This window comes from Mytilus edulis, chromosome 11 (assembly GCF_963676685.1).
Source record: "Mytilus edulis chromosome 11, xbMytEdul2.2, whole genome shotgun sequence".
Taxonomy (NCBI): Eukaryota; Metazoa; Mollusca; class Bivalvia; order Mytilida; family Mytilidae; genus Mytilus; species Mytilus edulis.
The window spans coordinates 4,900,846-4,919,472 of NC_092354.1; the positions used below are offsets into that span (position 1 = coordinate 4,900,846).

Below are 18,627 nucleotides of genomic sequence, written 5' to 3' on the forward strand. Positions count from 1 at the left end.
TGTTGTAGTCCCGGGCGTCGGGCTAGTGGATGTCTTAACCCCTGCAAGTAAACAAAATAAGTCACAATTAATAAGTTGGCAATACATCTAAAACAGGTCAAGAGGGTATTTGCATGAACATAAGGATATTGTTTAATTTCAATTTTTTGTTGATAAAAATTGAACTTATCTTAAAACAAATCATGAATCGTCCTCATGCATTCCCTGTCACAATCTTTTACTTCACAAACTCATCAATATTCGTATTAGGTTTTGGAATTTTAAATATTTTGGCCTCTAACATCACTGAAGAAACATTTATTGTTAAGATGAGCATATGGTGCAGTACCACTAAATTCTAAACTCTCATATTGTCAACATATTTGTTGAAATAAAACTGACTTAAAAAGAAAATACAAACTTTAACATTTAAACTGAGCAATTGTTATAGTCAATAGACCATGCCCGAGAGTAACACGGCAAAGAAAATAAAAACTTTAACATTTAAACTGAGCAATTGTTATAGTCAATAGACCATGCCCGAGAGTAACAAGGCAAAAAAAAATACAAACTTTAACATTTAAACTGAACAATTGTTTAAAGTCAATAGACCATGACCGTGACACGGCAAAGAATCTCCATGATGAGATATATCAAATTGAATATTAATACAAATGCTAACCAATATCATTTTCTTATCTATAAATGTTTCTTCATATATTCTACTCTAGTTATAGGCCCTGTAATCTAATCTTAAGTCTATTACCCACAAATCAATTAGGATCAGATCTTGTTCTTTCGAAAGTGTAGCTTTATACGAAGTTTGGTCAAGTTAAGACATTATAATATTATCATTATGCAAGCAGTTTTTACACATTATTCAAGTGTTTCAAATGGCAATGACTTACTACTATATTTCTAACATAAGATCACTCACCATTGGTACTTTGTCCTTGTGAGTGGCAACAAACAAGATTTTTGGTATGCCTGCATACACAACCTTACAATAGGTCAGGATGGAATTGACCCAATATTGCAAGAATACTACAAAATAAAATCAAAATCTGTCATAAAAAAAGTATAAACTAGAGGCTCTAAAGAGCCTGTGTCTCTCACCTTGGTATATGTGAATATTAAACAAAGGAAGCAGATGGAATACAAATTCATGAACAAATTTAACAAGTAATTCCATTCCCCTACTTACTTTTTTAGGCATAAAATATAAGCAAATAAATCTGGATGGTGTATGAAGAAAAATTTCATCAAAACTACAATTTTTAGGTCTTTGGGTAGATAATTTGAGAAATCAGTATGTAAACATTCTAACATATGTTTTTTGGTTTACTCATTATAAAACAATCTGAATTTCTACAGGAAAACATTGTTTTTAACATTGCTTAATGACTAGGCCATTAATTGTGAATTTGACAATACATTGCTTAACATACTTTTACAACAAATAAACATATTTTGACACAAGTAAGGATAACTTTTGTTTTTGCTGCTATTTAATACAAAGTTTTAACAAAAATAGAATTAAGGAATAACAACAATAGTGCACACATTGAAATTTCTCGCCTTCTTTACTAACCATTTATATTATGTTGATAGTCCTAAATATTAAGTTTTACTACAACTATCACAAAAAACTTAGCATGATCCAAGAAAATGAGGTCAAGGTCAGATAAACTAAACAGAAATACATGTACTCCTAACAATCATTCAATTCACTAAATGTAGTTGACCGGTCTGTCTACAAAGGACTCATCAGTGACGCTCGAATCCAAAAAAGTTAAAAAGGCCAAATAAAGTACGAGGTTGAAGAGCATTGAGGACCAAAATTCCTGAAAGTTTTGCCAGATACACCCAAGGTAATCTATTCCTGAGGTAGAAAAACCTTAGTATTTTAAAAATTCAAAAGTTTTGTAAACAGTTAATTTATAGATATGACCTAGAAAACTTAACATTGACCAATGAACCATGAAAAGGAGGTCAAGGTCAGATGAAGCATGTCAGGCAGACATGTTCACCGTACAATCAATCTATGCATTAGATAAAGTGGAACTATTGCTTATAGTATCTAACAAACAAACTTAACCATAAAAACTTAACATTGATCAATGATCCATGAAAATAAGGTCAAGGTCAGATGATACATGGAGACTGACATGAACATCATAAAATATTTCCACACACCAAATATAGTTGACCTATTACATATGGTATTAGAAAAAATACTAAAACTCAATGAAATGAAAATGAGGTTAAGGTCAGATCACATCTACAATACTGTGCAATTGAAGATTTCTTGCTATTGTGCAATACTGTGCAATTGAAGATTTCTTGCTATAGCGCAATACTTAATATAATAATTCACATATCCTGTTTGGTATGTATCTCCTGCCATATCATTATTATTTGCTTTTATAGATATATATATATATATCTATAAAAGCAAATCAAAAATATATATATATCAGAAATAAACAACTTAAAATAAAAAAAAATTAAAGAAAAAAAAAAAAACAGAAAAAAAAATCCCCCCAAAATTTTTTGAACCCCTTATGATTCATCACCCCAAACTCAATCCCAGCCTTCCCTTTGTGGTATAATACCTTGCAGTACAATTTCAGAGAGATCCATACACTTGGACACAAGTTATTGTCTTGAAACTAGAAAAAAAGCTTTTTTGTGTCCTTTTTGGTCCCAAATTACTAAACATTTAGGGCAATTGCCCCAAAACTCAAACCCAGCTTTCCCTTTGTGATATGGAACCTTGTAGTATAATTTCAGAAAGATCCATACACTCACACAAAAGTTATTGTCCTGAAACTAAAAAAATGCATGTTTGTTTACCCTTTTTGGTCGCTAATTCCAAAAATTTTGAGGCAATTACCCCCAACATCAATCCCAGCATTTCCTTTGTGATATGGAACCTTGTGGTACAATGTAAGAGAGATCCATACACTAACACACAAGTTATTGTCTGGAAGTTACAAAAATGCTTATTTTTGGCCCCTTTTTCCTTAAATGATGGTACCATAACCCCCAAAATCAAACCCAACCTTCCTTTTGTGGTATTGAACCTGATGGTAATATTTCAAAGAGATCCATTTATTAAACTTAAGTTATTTGGCAAAAAACCAACTTGTCTTCGGACGACGACAACGAAGCCAACTTCATACCAATATATGACCGCAAAAATATAATGTTGTCTGTCAATCAATGCAACACTCTGTTCATGCTTATGATAAAATCATCAGCTCCTTTTTTGTAAGAATTTACTCATTCAAAAATCTAAAGCACTTTCCGATGTACAAAAATAGTTGGTAAACATTTAGATTTAGGCTTAAATATTAAGACAATTTTAATTGTTTTTTAATTATCCCCTTGCTGTAATAGAAATGTATCCTGTTTTCATTATCTAAGTGTAAATAACATGCATATTACCTGCTGGAGTTGGCGTCATGTGCTGCCCTGGAAAACACATCACATCAGGGACCTGTTCATGCAAATCTTTGCTCCCATCAAATACTACAAGAAACAATGCCCGGAACGTCATGAAGGTCTGATGTGTTGTTAGATAAACATATTGTCCACCAAAATCCCAGAAGATAAGACGTCCAACTTTCATTTTATACTTCCCACTTTTGAGGACCTTTTCCATTTTCTTTCTTATTTCTTCTTTAGTCATTCTTGTTCTCATTTTATTTTCCATCTGTTTTATCGTGTGAGGCATGTTGGAGGATTTCGTAGACGGTAGAGATTGTGCCGTTGCAGACTGTTCTGAGGGCAAAGAGGAAAGTGTAGCTTTAGCATAACCAGTTGGGCTTGTATCTGAAGCTTTGATGAACTTTTTGGTTAGTTCACTCTCCTCCTCTTTTTCCAGAGAGGTCATTAAAACCTTGCTGTACACAACATCCAGGGCATTATAAGAGTCTGAAATTATATTTAATACATCAGGCAAATCAAATCAAACTCAGCTGCAGGCTGTCAAAACGAAGTGAAGAATGTAAGAAAAATCAGTAATTAAGATTAGAATTATATCTTATCAGGTGTTACATTCACATTTATAATGCTATTAACACATTTTAAAGAGTCATATTTTAACTGATTGATTGATGACATTATTAAATATGGAAAATAATGTTAATTCATTGAATAATTTTAACATTTAAATTCAATTTCAAAATATAAAACCTACACATCTTTCTAATAAGATTAGTAAAATGTTAAGATTTTCATAAACAAATCAGATTTGATATTGAATTAATATGGTGCGTGAATAGAAGGCACTAAAAAATGGCTACAATGTGAAACTATTTAATTCAGTGCTATAACATGTCTGCTGATAGGGCAGTCCATGCAATAGAGTTTTTTTTAATGTGGTCAGATATTCTACTTGTGCTCTTTCTCACCTGGATCAACAAGAATCCACTCTTTTGACTGAATGTTGAGGCCACATCGACCTTCTACCAGAGAAATCCCATCAGTCGGGTGTCGACCATCAGGTATAGTTTCTCCAGCTAACAGCTTAACAAGAGTCGATTTCCCAACAGAAAATTGGCCGGTTACCATGCATCTCATATCAAATGATTCATAGCTGCCCTTCCCATATAAACGATTTAACATGGCAGACTGTTGACCTTTTCCGATGGAATCTAAAAAAAAATTAAAAAAATGGAAAGTTTTGATGTGTTCATGTTGTGAAAACAAAATGTATCCATACACAAACTCATAGATAATTTTTCCTCATTTGTTGGTTAATATGTTGATATGTCATCTTTTCGATATGTCAATGTGTTAAATATGTCAGAATGTCTTTATGGATATGTGTTGATGTATTAGCCTGTTTATGTATTGAATTATTGGTGTAATGATGTAGAAATCTGTTAATGTGTTAAATTGTTAGTGTTTTAATATGTTAATGTGTTGATATATGAATATTTTAATGTGTTGAAATTTCAGTGTGTCAATATGTCTATGTGTCGATGTATGAATCTGCATGATATTGTGTTAAAATGAGTTTGTCGATATCTCTGTTTGGATGAATTTATCCGTTAATTTGTTAATTTAAAAGTGTGTTGATATGTCTACATGTTGATGTACGAGTCTGTTAATTTGTTGATCTGTTAGTGTGCTAAGATGTCAAGGTGTATGTATTTAGTCTGTATGAGTCTGAAATTTTAGTTAATATGTCAGTGTATCATTTTTTTTTATGTGTCAATGTATGAGTGTTAATGTATTGATATATCAGTGTGTTAATGCGTTGATGTTTGAATCTGTTAATGGGTTGATTTGTCAGTATGTCGATGTATTAATGTGAAGATGTTTTAGTATGTTAATGTGTTGATATATTGATGTGTTGATATATCATGTGTAGATTTATTAATCTGTTATAGTGTGCATCTGTCAGTGTGTCAATATGCCAATGTGTTGCTGTATGCGTTGTTCAATATGTTTGTGTTTCAATATGCCAAGATAGTCTATATGTCTATGTATTGATGTATGATCCTGTCAATGTGTTAATATGTCAACGTGTGGATATTTAAGTCTGTAAATGTGTTGATTTGTCAGTGTGTCAATTTGTCGATATGCAGATGTTTCAGTCTGTTTATGTGTAGATCTGTCAATGTGTCAATGTATGAGTCTGTTAATGTGTTCATCTGCCAATGTGTTTATGTTTGAGTCTGCTAAGATGTAGATATTCAGTGTGTCAATATGCCAATGTGTTGATGTTTGAGTCTAGTAATATGTTGATATTCAGTGTGTCAATATGTCAATGTGATGATGTTTGAGTCTGTTAATGTGTTGATATGTCAGTGTGTCAATATGTCAATGTATTGATGTTATAGTCTGGTAAGATGTTGATCTGTCAGTGTGTCAATGTGTTGATGTTTGAGTCTGGTAAGATGTTGATCTCTCAGTGTGTCAATATGTCAATGTGTTGATGTTTGAGTCTGGTGATATTGATATGTAAGTGTGTCAATATGTCAATGTGTTGATGTATGAATCTGGTTATATGTTGATATATAAGTATGTCAATATGTCAATGTGTTGATGTCTGAATCTGGTTATATGTTGATATGTAAGTGTGTCAATATGTCAATGTGTTGATGTATGAATCTGGTTATATGTTGATATGTAAGTGTGTCAATATGTCAATGTGTTGATGTATGAATCTGGTTATATGTTGATATGTAAGTGTGTCAATATGTCAATGTGTTGATGTCTGAGCCTGGTTATATGTTGATATGTAAGTGTGTCAATATGTCAATGTGTTGATGTCTGAGCCTGGTTATATGTTGATATGTAAGTGTGTCAATATGTCAATGTGTTGATGTCTGAGCCTGGTTATATGTTGATATGTTAGTGTGTCAATATTTCAATGTGTTGATGTTTGAGCCTGGTTATATGTTGATATGTAAGTGTGTCAATATGTCAATGTGTTGATGTCTGAGCCTGGTTATATGTTGATATGTTAGTGTGTCAATATGTCAATGTGTTGATGTCTGAGCCTGGTTATATGTTGATATGTTAGTGTGTCAATATGTCAATGTGTTGATGTCTGAGCCTGGTTATATGTTGATATGTAAGTGTGTCAATATGTCAATGTGCTGATGTATGAGCCTGTAAATGTGTTGATCTATCAGCGTGATGATATATGTGTGTTAAAGACTGAAAGTGTTGATCTGTCAGTGTGTCGATATGTCAATAAATCTTATTGAAACTCTAGTAGCTAGTTGTCTTATTGGCAATCACACCACATCTCACAACTTTATTGAGTATTGGCGTCAGCTTCTTTGTCATATAGATTATTTAGTTCCGCGCCTGTGTAGTTTTGCATGTCATTTTGGATGCTTTCATAGCTTACTATGCGGTAAAGGTTTTGCTGATCTTATTTTTATTGAGCTTGTGGATCCTTCCCCGTGCGCTTCCTTCCATATAATTCACTGCGTTCGACATAGATACTAGGGAAGAGGACAGTAAGTAAAACTGTTTTGTAAATCTCCATGAATTGTTAAAGGAATTAATATTTTAGATCATACAAGATTTTTAAAAATGTTGTTTTTTGTAGATGCTTTGATCTAAAAGATAAAAATATATCACCCACAGACAAAAAAAAACCCTATTTTTAAATCTTGTATGTTACAGGAAAAATGACTTTTTATAGTCAACATTACAATCTGACATCAGCTATCTCATACAACAGAATGTTCAATTGAATCCTTTACAAATTTATCATAATACTGATTCCATCATTTTTTGTCCATTTGAGAACTAAGGAAATAAACGGCCTTACTTAATTGGGGGGCTATATCCCCCTTATGTCTGAAATATTATTTTTTTTGTACTTTTTTTCTGATATTTGACTGTCGTACCCCCCTTTTCATACAAAATAACTCACACAACCGAAGCACATTTAACAAACGAAATATGGAAATCGATTTAAAAGTAGACCTATGTTTTTAACAGCAGTCACGTGGTTTTACCTCATCTTCAAATGAACATGTTGTCGACTTAATCAATTAACAAGTTGAACTTATCATGTCGACTTCTTAATACTATGTCATTACATTTATGTTAGCAAGTCGACATTGTAATGCAATTATTTCTCCATCATTCCGACAAGTTGACTCCACATGACTATTAGATTCTAGCTTATAGCGCACAAAATAACTTACAATTCCGACTTATTAGCAACAAAATGACAGGAATATGTACGTATCATCACAATGAAAAAATATTATAGGTCAATTTTACAATAAGGGTAAATATGCGTTCATCTACCATTTTGTCTACTGTTAGTAGAAAGACGGTGACTGACGTTTTATTATGTTAGACAAAATCAAAACGTCGATGAACATGAACTAAATCGGGGAAAATGAAACTGTCACTGTTACTGAGCATCTACATGTGTGTCTTACAAAGATTTCCAATTTTTCACACATTATCTCTTGATAAAAGTTTCAAAGACCAGTGGCTCAAAATATCAAACACATTTTTAATTAATTTTTATACACTAGTACATGTATAAATATATGATATTTTTCAGAATAAAAATTAATAGGGTAACTTGTTTTTGTTTTTTAGGCATCGTACAAACGAAATGGAAAGTTTTCCACAGGGTCATCAGCCATCTGCCGAAGCCAAGTAAGGAACACAAGACAAGATAGACGACAGATAGCAATAATGAACTTTGAACATTTCAATGTTTTAAAACTTTACATTAAAACATAGTTAATTTTAATAGTTTTTATTATTTTAATCTATTTTGCCAGCAATATATGGCAATGAAATTTAAAAGGTGTAGCTTTATTTTGAAAGTAATCAGGTTAACATGGAATCGACTGGTTAATTCAAACTGCTGAGAACTCCTGCAGATAATTACTTTCCAGGTGTCCTATTTTGAATAGAATATATTATTCAACTATCATGACTATACAGAACTACAGCAATATCATACAAGGTAATATTATCTGCATGTCGATTTGTGAGTGAATACAGGGAAATGCCAAAGATGCCATACTTTCCATGGAAATCTTTAATTGTAGCCATCGTTTTCATGTAAACCTGCCATGGATGCCATGCTTTCCATGGAAATCTTTAATTGTAGCCATCGTTTTCATGTCAACCTGCCATGGATGCCATTCTTTCCATGGAAATCTTTAATTGTAGCCATTGTTTTCATGTCAACCTGCCATGGATGCCATTCTTTCCATGGAAATCTTTAATTGTAGCCATTGTTTTCATGTCAACCTGCCATCGATGTCATACTTTCCATGGAAATCTTTAATTGTAGCCATCGTTTTCATGTCAACCTGCCATTGATGCCATTCTTTCCATGGAAATCTTTAATTGTAGCCATTGTTTTCATGTCAACCTGCCATGGATGCCATTCTTTCCATGGAAATCTTTAATTGTAGCCATCGTTTTCATGTCAACCTGCCATGGATGCCATTCTTTCCATGGAAATCTTTAATTGTAGCCATTGTTTTCATGTCAACCTGCCATCGATGCCATACTTTCCATGGAAATCTTTAATTGTAGCCATTGTTTTCATGTCAACCTGCCATCGATGCCATACTTTCCATGGAAATCTTTAATTGTAGCCATCGTTTTCATGTCAACCTTCCCCGTGCGCTTCCTTCCATATAATTCACTGCGTTCGACATAGATACTAAGGAAGAGGACAGTAAGTAAAACTGTTTTGTAAATCTCCATGAATTGTTAAAGGAGTTAATATTTTAGATCATACAAGATTTTTAAAAATGTTGTTTTTTGTAGATGCTTTGATCTAAAAGATAAAAATATATCACCCACAGACAAAAAAAAAACCTATTTTTAAATCTTGTATGTTACAGGAAAAATGACGTTTTATAGTCAACATTACAATCTGACATCAGCTATCTCATACAACAGAAGGTTCCATTGAATCCTTTACAAATTTATCATAATACTGATTCCATCATTTTTTGTCCATTTGAGAACTATGGAAATAAACGGCCTTACTTAATTGGGGGGCTATATCCCCCTTATGTCTAAAATATTATTTTTTTTTGTACTTTTTTTCTGATATTTGACTGTCGTACCCCCTTTTCATACAAAATAACTCACACAACCGAAGCACATTTAACAAACGAAATATAGAAATCGATTTAAAAGTAGACCTATGTTTTTAACAGCAGTCACGTGGTTTTACCTCATCTTCAAATGAACATGTTGTCGACTTAATCAATTAACAAGTTGAACTTATCATGTCGACTTCTTAATACTATGTCATTACATTTATGTTAGCAAGTCGACATTGTAATGCAATAATTTCTCCATCATTCCGACAAGTTGACTCCACATGACTATTAGAATCTAGCTTATAGCACACAAAATAACTTACAATTCCGACTTATTAGCAGCAAAATGACAGCAATATGTACGTATCATCACAATGAAAAAATATTATAGGTCAATTTTACAATAAGGGTAAATATGCGTTCATCTACCATTTTGTCTACTGTTAGTAGAAAGACGGTGACTGACGTTTTATTATGTTAGACAAAATCAAAACGTCGATGAACATGAACTAAATCGGGGAAAATGAAACTGTCACTGTTACTGAGCATCTACATGTGTGTCTTACAAAGATTTCCAATTTTTCACACATTATCTCTTGATAAAAGTTTCAAAGACCAGTGGTTCAAAATATCAAACACATTTTTAATTAATTTTTATACACTAGTACATGTATATATATATGATATTTTTCAGAATAAAAATTAATAGGGTAACTTGTTTTTGTTTTTTAGGCATCGTACAAACGAAATGGAAAGTTTTCCACAGGGTCATCAGCCATCTGCCGAAGCCAAGTAAGGAACACAAGACAAGATAGACGACAGATAGCAATAATGAACTTTGAACATTTCAATGTTTTAAAACTTTACATTAAAACATAGTTAATTTTAATAGTTTTTATTATTTTAATCTATTTTGCCAGCAATATATGGCAATGAAATTTAAAAGGTGTAGCTTTATTTTGAAAGTAATCAGGTTAACATGGAATCGACTGGTTAATTCAAACTGCTGAAAACTCCTGCAGATAATTACTTTCCAGGTGTCCTATTTTGAATAGAATATATTATTCAACTATCATGACTATACAGAACTACAGCGATATCATACAAGGTAATATTATCTGCATGTCCATTTGTGAGTGAATACAGGGAAATGCCAAAGATGCCATACTTTCCATGGAAATCTTTAATTGTAGCCATCGTTTTCATGTAAACCTGCCATGGATGCCATACTTTCCATGGAAATCTTTAATTGTAGCCATCGTTTTCATGTCAACCTGCCATGGATGCCATTCTTTCCATGGAAATCTTTAATTGTAGCCATTGTTTTCATGTCAACCTGCCATGGATGCCATTCTTTCCATGGAAATCTTTAATTGTAGCCATTGTTTTCATGTCAACCTGCCATCGATGCCATACTTTCCATGGAAATCTTTAATTGTAGCCATCGTTTTCATGTCAACCTGCCATTGATGCCATTCTTTCCATGGAAATCTTTAATTGTAGCCATTGTTTTCATGTCAACCTGCCATTGATGCCATACTTTCCATGGAAATCTTTAATTGTAGCCATTGTTTTCATGTCAACCTGCCATCGATGCCATACTTTCCATGGAAATCTTTAATTGTAGCCATCGTTTTCATGTCAACCTGCCATGGATGCCATTCTTTCCATGTAAAGCTTTAATTGTAGCCATTGTTTTCATGTCAACCTGCCATGGATGCCATACTTTCCATGGAAATCTTTAATTGTAGCCATTGTTTTCATGTCAACCTGCCATCGATGCCATACTTTCCATGGAAATCTTTAATTGTAGCCATCGTTTTCATGTCAACCTGCCATGGATGCCATTCTTTCCATGGAAATCTTTAATTATAGCCATCGTTTTCATGTCAACCTGCCATCGATGCCATTCTTTCCATGGAAATCTTTAATTGTAGCCATTGTTTTCATGTCAACCTGCCATGAATGCCATACTTTCCATGGAAATCTTTAATTGTAGCCATTGTTTTCATGTCAACCTGCCATGGATGCCATTCTTTCCATGGAAATCTTTAATTGTAGCCATTGTTTTCATGTCAACCTGCCATGGATGCCATTCTTTCCATGGAAATCTTTAATTGTAGCCATTGTTTGCATGTCAATCTGCCATCGATGCCATACTTTCCATGGAAATCTTTAATTGTAGTCATCGTTTTCATGTCAACCGGCCATTGATGGCATACTTTCCATGGTAATTTACCATCGCTGCCATTCATCAACGGAAATACTGAGTATACAATCCTTGACACTCCTTTTTTCGATGCAATGGAATCCATGAAAAAGCTTGTTTCAATACTCCGTCGTTTTCATGGCAAAAAGTTTGCCATGAAAATTCCATGGAATGCCATTAAAATTCTAGGGACAGGTTATCAACTAGATGTGTCAAAGCGACACCAATGGCCCGTCCCAAAAAGTTGAAAAATCTGCAATTTCAATATAAACACACGTGGACACAAACATGATGGTAGTCTCACATATCAAAAATCAGCTCAAAATCTGGTGGGGAATAGAGAAACTAGAGGCTCTTAAGAGCCTGTGTCGCTAACCTTGGCCTATGTGCATACATGTATTAAACAAAGGACGCAGATGGATTCATGACAAAATTGTGATTTGATGATGGTGATGTGTTTGTAGATCTTACTTTACTGAACATTCTTGCTACTAAAAATTTCTCTATCTCTAATAAACTTGGCCGTTTAGTTACACAGAGGAAAATATTTTTTAAAATTTACAAAAATTATAAAGGGCAATAACTCTATGAGGGGGTCAACTGACTATTTAGGTCATGTTGACTTATTTGGAGATCTTACTTTGCAGAACATTATTGCTGTTGACAGTTTATCTCTATCTATACTTATATTCAAGATAATAACCAAAAACTAAATTTCTTAAAAATTACCAATTGTGGGGCAGCAACCCAACAACCCATTGTCCAATTGATACATATTGACTAGATAAACAATTAACCCTTTATCAGATTTGCTCTAAATGCTTTGGTTTCAGAGTTATAAGCCAAAATCTACATTTTACCCCCATGTTCTATTTTTAGCCATGGTGGCCATCTTGGTAAAATTTGGCCTAGTAGTTTCAGAGGAGAAGATTTTTGTGAAAGACTACAAAATTTACAAAAAAATTGACTTTAAACTCCTTAAGGGGTCAACTGACCATTTTGATCATGTTGACCTATTTATAGATCTTACTTTGCTGAACATTATTGCTGTTTACAGTTTATCTCTATCTATAAAAGTATTGAAGATAATAACCAAAAACGGCAAAATTTCCTTAAAATTACCAATTCATGGGCAGCAACCTAACAACGGGTTGTCCGATTTATCTGAAAATTTCAGGGCAGATAGATCTTGACCTAATGAACAATTATACCTCTGTCAGATTTGCTCTTTATGCTTTGGTTTCAGAGTTATAAGCTAAAATCTACATTTTAACCCTATGGTCTATTTTTACCCATGGCAGCCATCTTTGTTGGTTGACCAGGTCACCATATTAGACACATTTACTCTAGATACTCCAATGATGATTGTGGCTAAGTTTGGTAAAATTTGGCCTAGTAGTTTCAGAGGAGAAGTTTTTTGCAAAAGTTAACAGACAATGCCGGAAGATGACGACGATGGACAACGGACGCAAAATGATGAGAAAAGCTCACTTGGCCCGAAACTTGGCCCTTTGGGCCAGGTGAGCTAAAAATCAGTATACCATGATTTTCAATAATATATCAAAGTCCAAAGCCCGTAATTTCAGGGAAAATAAACGGAGCGGAACGAAACTTAAGCTTGACCTATAACTAACTCATCATGGTTAACTCACATACCAAAAATCAGCCCAATATCTGAAGGCGTTTAGAAAAAAAACTCTGTATAATGTTTTTTTTTTGCGGAATGACGGAATTACGGAAAGACAGAAAGACGCAATTTCGGGCAAGGGTAAAACTATATGGCACCGACAACTTTGTTCGACAACACGTTCAGGAAAGTATAAATGAGATGAGAATGATTTTAAAGTTAATTTGATCTGTAATCAACCAATCTTCATCAATAGCCTACTTCACTTTTCCAATCAATTTGTTGGTTTTTTTCATCATTTTTCATTATAACATTATAAGCAGATATCAAGGTTTCCGTATGTTAGAAAAAGTAACTATAAATCATTTCAGCCGGTATCTGAATAATCAACATTAGATGATTACCTTCAACTACTGGTGCTCCAGGTTCCTGTAAATGGGCGTCAGGAGTTACTTCTGGTGATGTCTTTGACATGACAGTCTACAAAAGAAAAATATGCTATAGACTATCATGTCCTATGTGAAAAGTTGTCAAATAGTTTAATACACATATATTTAAATAGCCTTTCTATCTGCCAGTAGATTTAAGGGACAATAACTCTATATTTTACAGGAAGTTGAAATGCGCAATGCAATCACAACTTATTTTGACTAGACACAGACAATTATCTTGAATGGACCGTAATTCTTTGCTAAGTTCTACCTTTGATTCTGTCGTTTGCATCTATTTGTTATAATAGGTACAGTCATTGTATTGAACAAAATCATTTCTCTTCGCCACATAATTTATAGATAATGCATAGTGATGCACGTTGACTAAGTATGAAAGTGCATATGTAGTTGTCTCCCTTACTAGTATTATCAGTTTCAGAATGTTCATTGTTATTTCCCTTGTTTAAAACTATAATTTTCATGTTTCTTTATTTAATGATTTATATGATGCTTATTCAGTACATATTTGTGAAATCGAATAGATATTAGTATTTTGAATTCATTGGTTAAAGGTATTCATTTAAATTCTAAATTTTTTTATTTGCATTGTCACAAATCATTTATAACCTCCTTTGACAGACTTAAGGCCTATACATTTTATATGACTGGTTTGCTGTAATTGCATTGAATTGTCTGATGTCTGAAGTATACAGTCCAACTAAAGAAAGCTGTACTGAATGAAAATCTTCCTTTAATTTATTGGTTTTCAATTACTAAGATACGAGAACCCCGCCCCCATTTTTTTTGAAATTTTGATCAATCTTGAAGAAAATAATATGACCCCCCCCCCCCCCCCCCCCAAAAAAAAAAAAAAACAACCAAAAACCAAAATCCCCTACCTCAATTTGTTTTTAATTTGAAATTAAACCAGGTGCTTCGCAGGGGCAGCTTTATACGGCCGCAGAGGTCGAACCCTGAACAGTTGGGGCAAGTATGGACACAACATTTAAGCTTGATACAGCATCTAAATACATGGTTAGATTCAGCATATCATAGAACCCCAAAAATTCAATTTTTGATGAAATCAAATAATGTTCATTTTAGACCCTTTAGACCTCAATGTGGACCAATTTGATAACCGGGTCCAAATACAAAAAATCTAAATACATGGTTAGATTAAGCATATTAATGAACCCATATATTGAATTTTTTGTGGTCATAAACCTTGTGTTTAAATTTAATAGATTTCTATTTACTTAAACTAAAGTTATAGTGCGAAAAACAAACGACAACGACGACGACGCTGACGCCAACGTGATAGCTTTCAATTTTTGCGGTCGTATAAAAAGGACCAAAAATTAGGAATCTAAATACACGGTAAGATTTGGCATATCAAAGAACCCCCAAATATATATATAACACATAAACAAACGACAACCACTGAATTGAAGGCTCATCACTTTGTACAGACACATACAAACATAATGTCTCAAGGTTAAACATGTTAGCGGGATCCAAACCCTCCCTCTAACCTGGGACAGTACAACTTAAGAAAGAACTATAAAAATCAGTTGAAAAAGGCTTAACTTAAGACATCAAAAGTCGCCTTATTTTAGTAAAGATTTCTAATTAGAAAAAAGATACCGTACCAATAAAGAGATATTTGGTTTTTACGTCATTGGATTTTATACAAAATAGAAAATCATGTATTTCTCGATTTCGTTTAATTTTGATAATTATATTCACCGTCAATAAGCAACACAATTAAAACTATAGTTGTTCGTTGTCTGTACGACATAGTAAGAGCTCATTATTATTTAAGAACGTATACCAGAGTCGATAGTCTTGTTTAATACGCAACTTTTGTATATTCTTATTCAATAAAAGTGAGTTATGTCCCTTCTAAATAACCCGGCTTCAACCATTCAGTTTCACTTTTTTATGTTTTTTTTGTTATCTTTTGAGTTATGGTAATATATATAAATAAAAAAAAAATATAAAGTTTACCAGTCATTCACTTTTACGTTTTGTGTATATTTTATAATATATTTACATGTAATATTTCTTACAAACTTTAATTGTTTTCGGCAAAATAGTCTGAAGCACGACTGTAGCTGACATCCTCTTGATGCATCAAGTGCACAAATTATAAAAAGTCCCGGATCCAACAATAAACCCGTAGAGAGTATTATTCAAGTAATTTAAAATCAGCGAAAATTTCTTTGAACACTTCTCAGACTTTTGTTTTCAATTAAAAGGTGACACCCCAATGTCGAAACTAAAATGTACTGGTATTCGGTAAAATATTGATAGTTGTTCTTTAAGTATATAAGAGTTTTGCTCTTTCTTTTTCTTTCTCTAAACACATAATGAACGGGTATATAATCTGTTTAACGTTGGCATTGTAAAAAAACAATCTAAATAAAAATTTAATATATATTTAAAGTAGCCAAAGTTTTGTCAAGGGCAATGCCTCCAACTACACCACAATCATCAATACTGGGACCAACTACCGTATCCCCAGGACCAACAAATTTCAACTCTAGACCAACAACCTCAGGGCTGACAACAAAATCCACCTCTAGACCAACAACATCAGGGCCAACAACAAATTCCACCTTTAGTCCAACAATCTCTGGACCGACAACAAGTTCAACATCAAGACCAACAACCTCTGGACCAACAACAAATTCCACATCTAGACACTATCTTGAGAGAGGTCACACTGTTAAACACTGTTAAACATGAAAGTAACAGACATTGACAACAGACTTAAGACTCTAGAGGTCATACATGACATTCACCATGACTACGAGAGGAAGAAGGCAGAAGACACCCTGGTGTGCACCACCAGTAGACAGTGATGGAAGTGAAGCAACACATACCATTGCTAATCCAGCTGGAATGGTTATTGACCAAGACAGGTTGTTAACGCTGAAAGGGAAGTCACAATCTGCCGGAAACTTCGCCGCACTTGTTATAAGAAAATTGAAACCACACCTGTTTGGTACAGAGAACCTAAGACAACTATATAACTGGAATGGAGGGGTGTCAATGGAAAAAGGGGGTAAAGACGGCAGTAAGCAATTACACCTCCATGTTTTATCCTGAAAGTCAAAAGGATGACTACTTTCGAGACACAGTAACTCAGAAGGTAAATGAGAATTTGAGAAGGCCTGCTGTTAAAAGATGTCCCCAAAGGCTGCTCACAACGCCACTGCAGGGATGATTCCCGGTGTTTTCAAATGGGTCCCTTGAACATCAAATTTGGGAATTTTTATCCCAATTGGGAATTTGTATGCATACAATCTAAAACGAAATAATATCATTTTCCTGACCTGTAAAAATGGAAAATGTTTATTAAGTTTCACCTGTACACTGATTGAAGAAGTTATTGGATTCAGACCAGGGAAGTTTTGTAATCCATGAATACTGCACATGAAGCACTATATATATCATCTTAACTTTGGTAAACAAGGCATATATACCAGCTAACATAAACCGATGGCACTTAAGCAGTTTAGATATTTATTCAAATTTCAAATTATCTCAAATTATCTCATAATATGTAAGATATCTTATATAACATCATAGATTTTTATAAGATATCTCATTTAATATATGAGATATCTTATATAATTTTTTTTTTAAAGCTATCTTATATATTATATGAGATATCTTATATTATATGAGATATCTTATATATTTAATAAGATATCTTATAAAGTTTAAAAACTTTATCTTATATACTTTATACTTAGATATCTGATATACCATATACTTAGATATCTTATATACTTATAAGATATCTTATATACTTTATAAGATAACTTCTAAAGTTTATAAGATATCTCATTAAGTATACGAAATATCTCATAAATATTTTTTATACAAGATATCTTATATAGTTTATTGGATATCATCTTAAGAAAATTATATAAGACATATTATATGAATTATCTTATAATTTCTATACGATGTCTCTAACATGATTCTGCCACGGCATCGAGTGTAATATTTATCCACTCGAGACGGTTAAATTTTCAAATTTAAAACGCAAGGCTTGCCTGAGCGTTTTAAATATTTCAAATTTAACTGTCGAGAGTGGATAAATATCGTATTACATGAGATTTGGTGGTGGAATCTGTTTCTCTAATGATTTTCTAACATTATGCAGGCAAACTTATTCCTTCTTTTCAAATGATCTGCAAAAAGATGTGTTCTTTCTATGTGACGTCATCAGGCATGGTCGCCTTTTTTAATGCCGTCACAATAGGAAATTCAGAGGAAAGCAAGAACATTCGACGTCATAATCGGATTTTAACCGTTGATTAAATTTTTTTTATACAATGGGTGCAGAAAGGGATAAATTGACCATGTTGACAAAGAATTAAGAGAAATAAGATATCTTAAATAATCTTTTTTATAAGATATCTTATATAAATAGATATCTTATATAATAAAGAAGAAATCTAATATCGATTATAAGATATCTTATAAATATACTTTATATAAGATATATATCTTATATATAGTTTATAAGATATATCATATTGTTTATAAGATATCTTATACATTTTATAAGAGATCTGATAAAGAAAACTATATGCTATAAAAGATATCTCATAAATTTTATAACATATCTCATGAACTATGTAAGATATCTTATCAACTTTATAAGATATCTTACAAACTATATAAGATATCTTATGAACTATTATATCAGATATCTTATAAAGTTTAATATCTGGAAGTTAGATTAAATAACAAACCGGCTTGCCATATTAACAACTGAAAAAAATCATCCAT

The 18,627-nt window shown here is 32.8% G+C and overlaps 1 protein-coding gene across 1 annotated transcript in view; it reads right to left on the minus strand.

Moving 5' to 3' along the window:
* The window catches only part of LOC139495387 (uncharacterized), an 85,877-nt gene that overhangs the window by 21,916 nt on the left and 45,334 nt on the right, over positions 1-18,627 (minus strand). The window contains exons 9-12 of the mRNA XM_071283693.1: positions 13,792-13,867; positions 4,398-4,640; positions 3,430-3,918; positions 917-1,023 (exon numbers count right to left, since the gene is read on the minus strand). Of these exons, the coding sequence (XP_071139794.1) occupies positions 917-1,023; positions 3,430-3,918; positions 4,398-4,640; positions 13,792-13,867 (915 nt within the window). The remainder of the gene's footprint in view (positions 1-916; positions 1,024-3,429; positions 3,919-4,397; positions 4,641-13,791; positions 13,868-18,627) is intronic.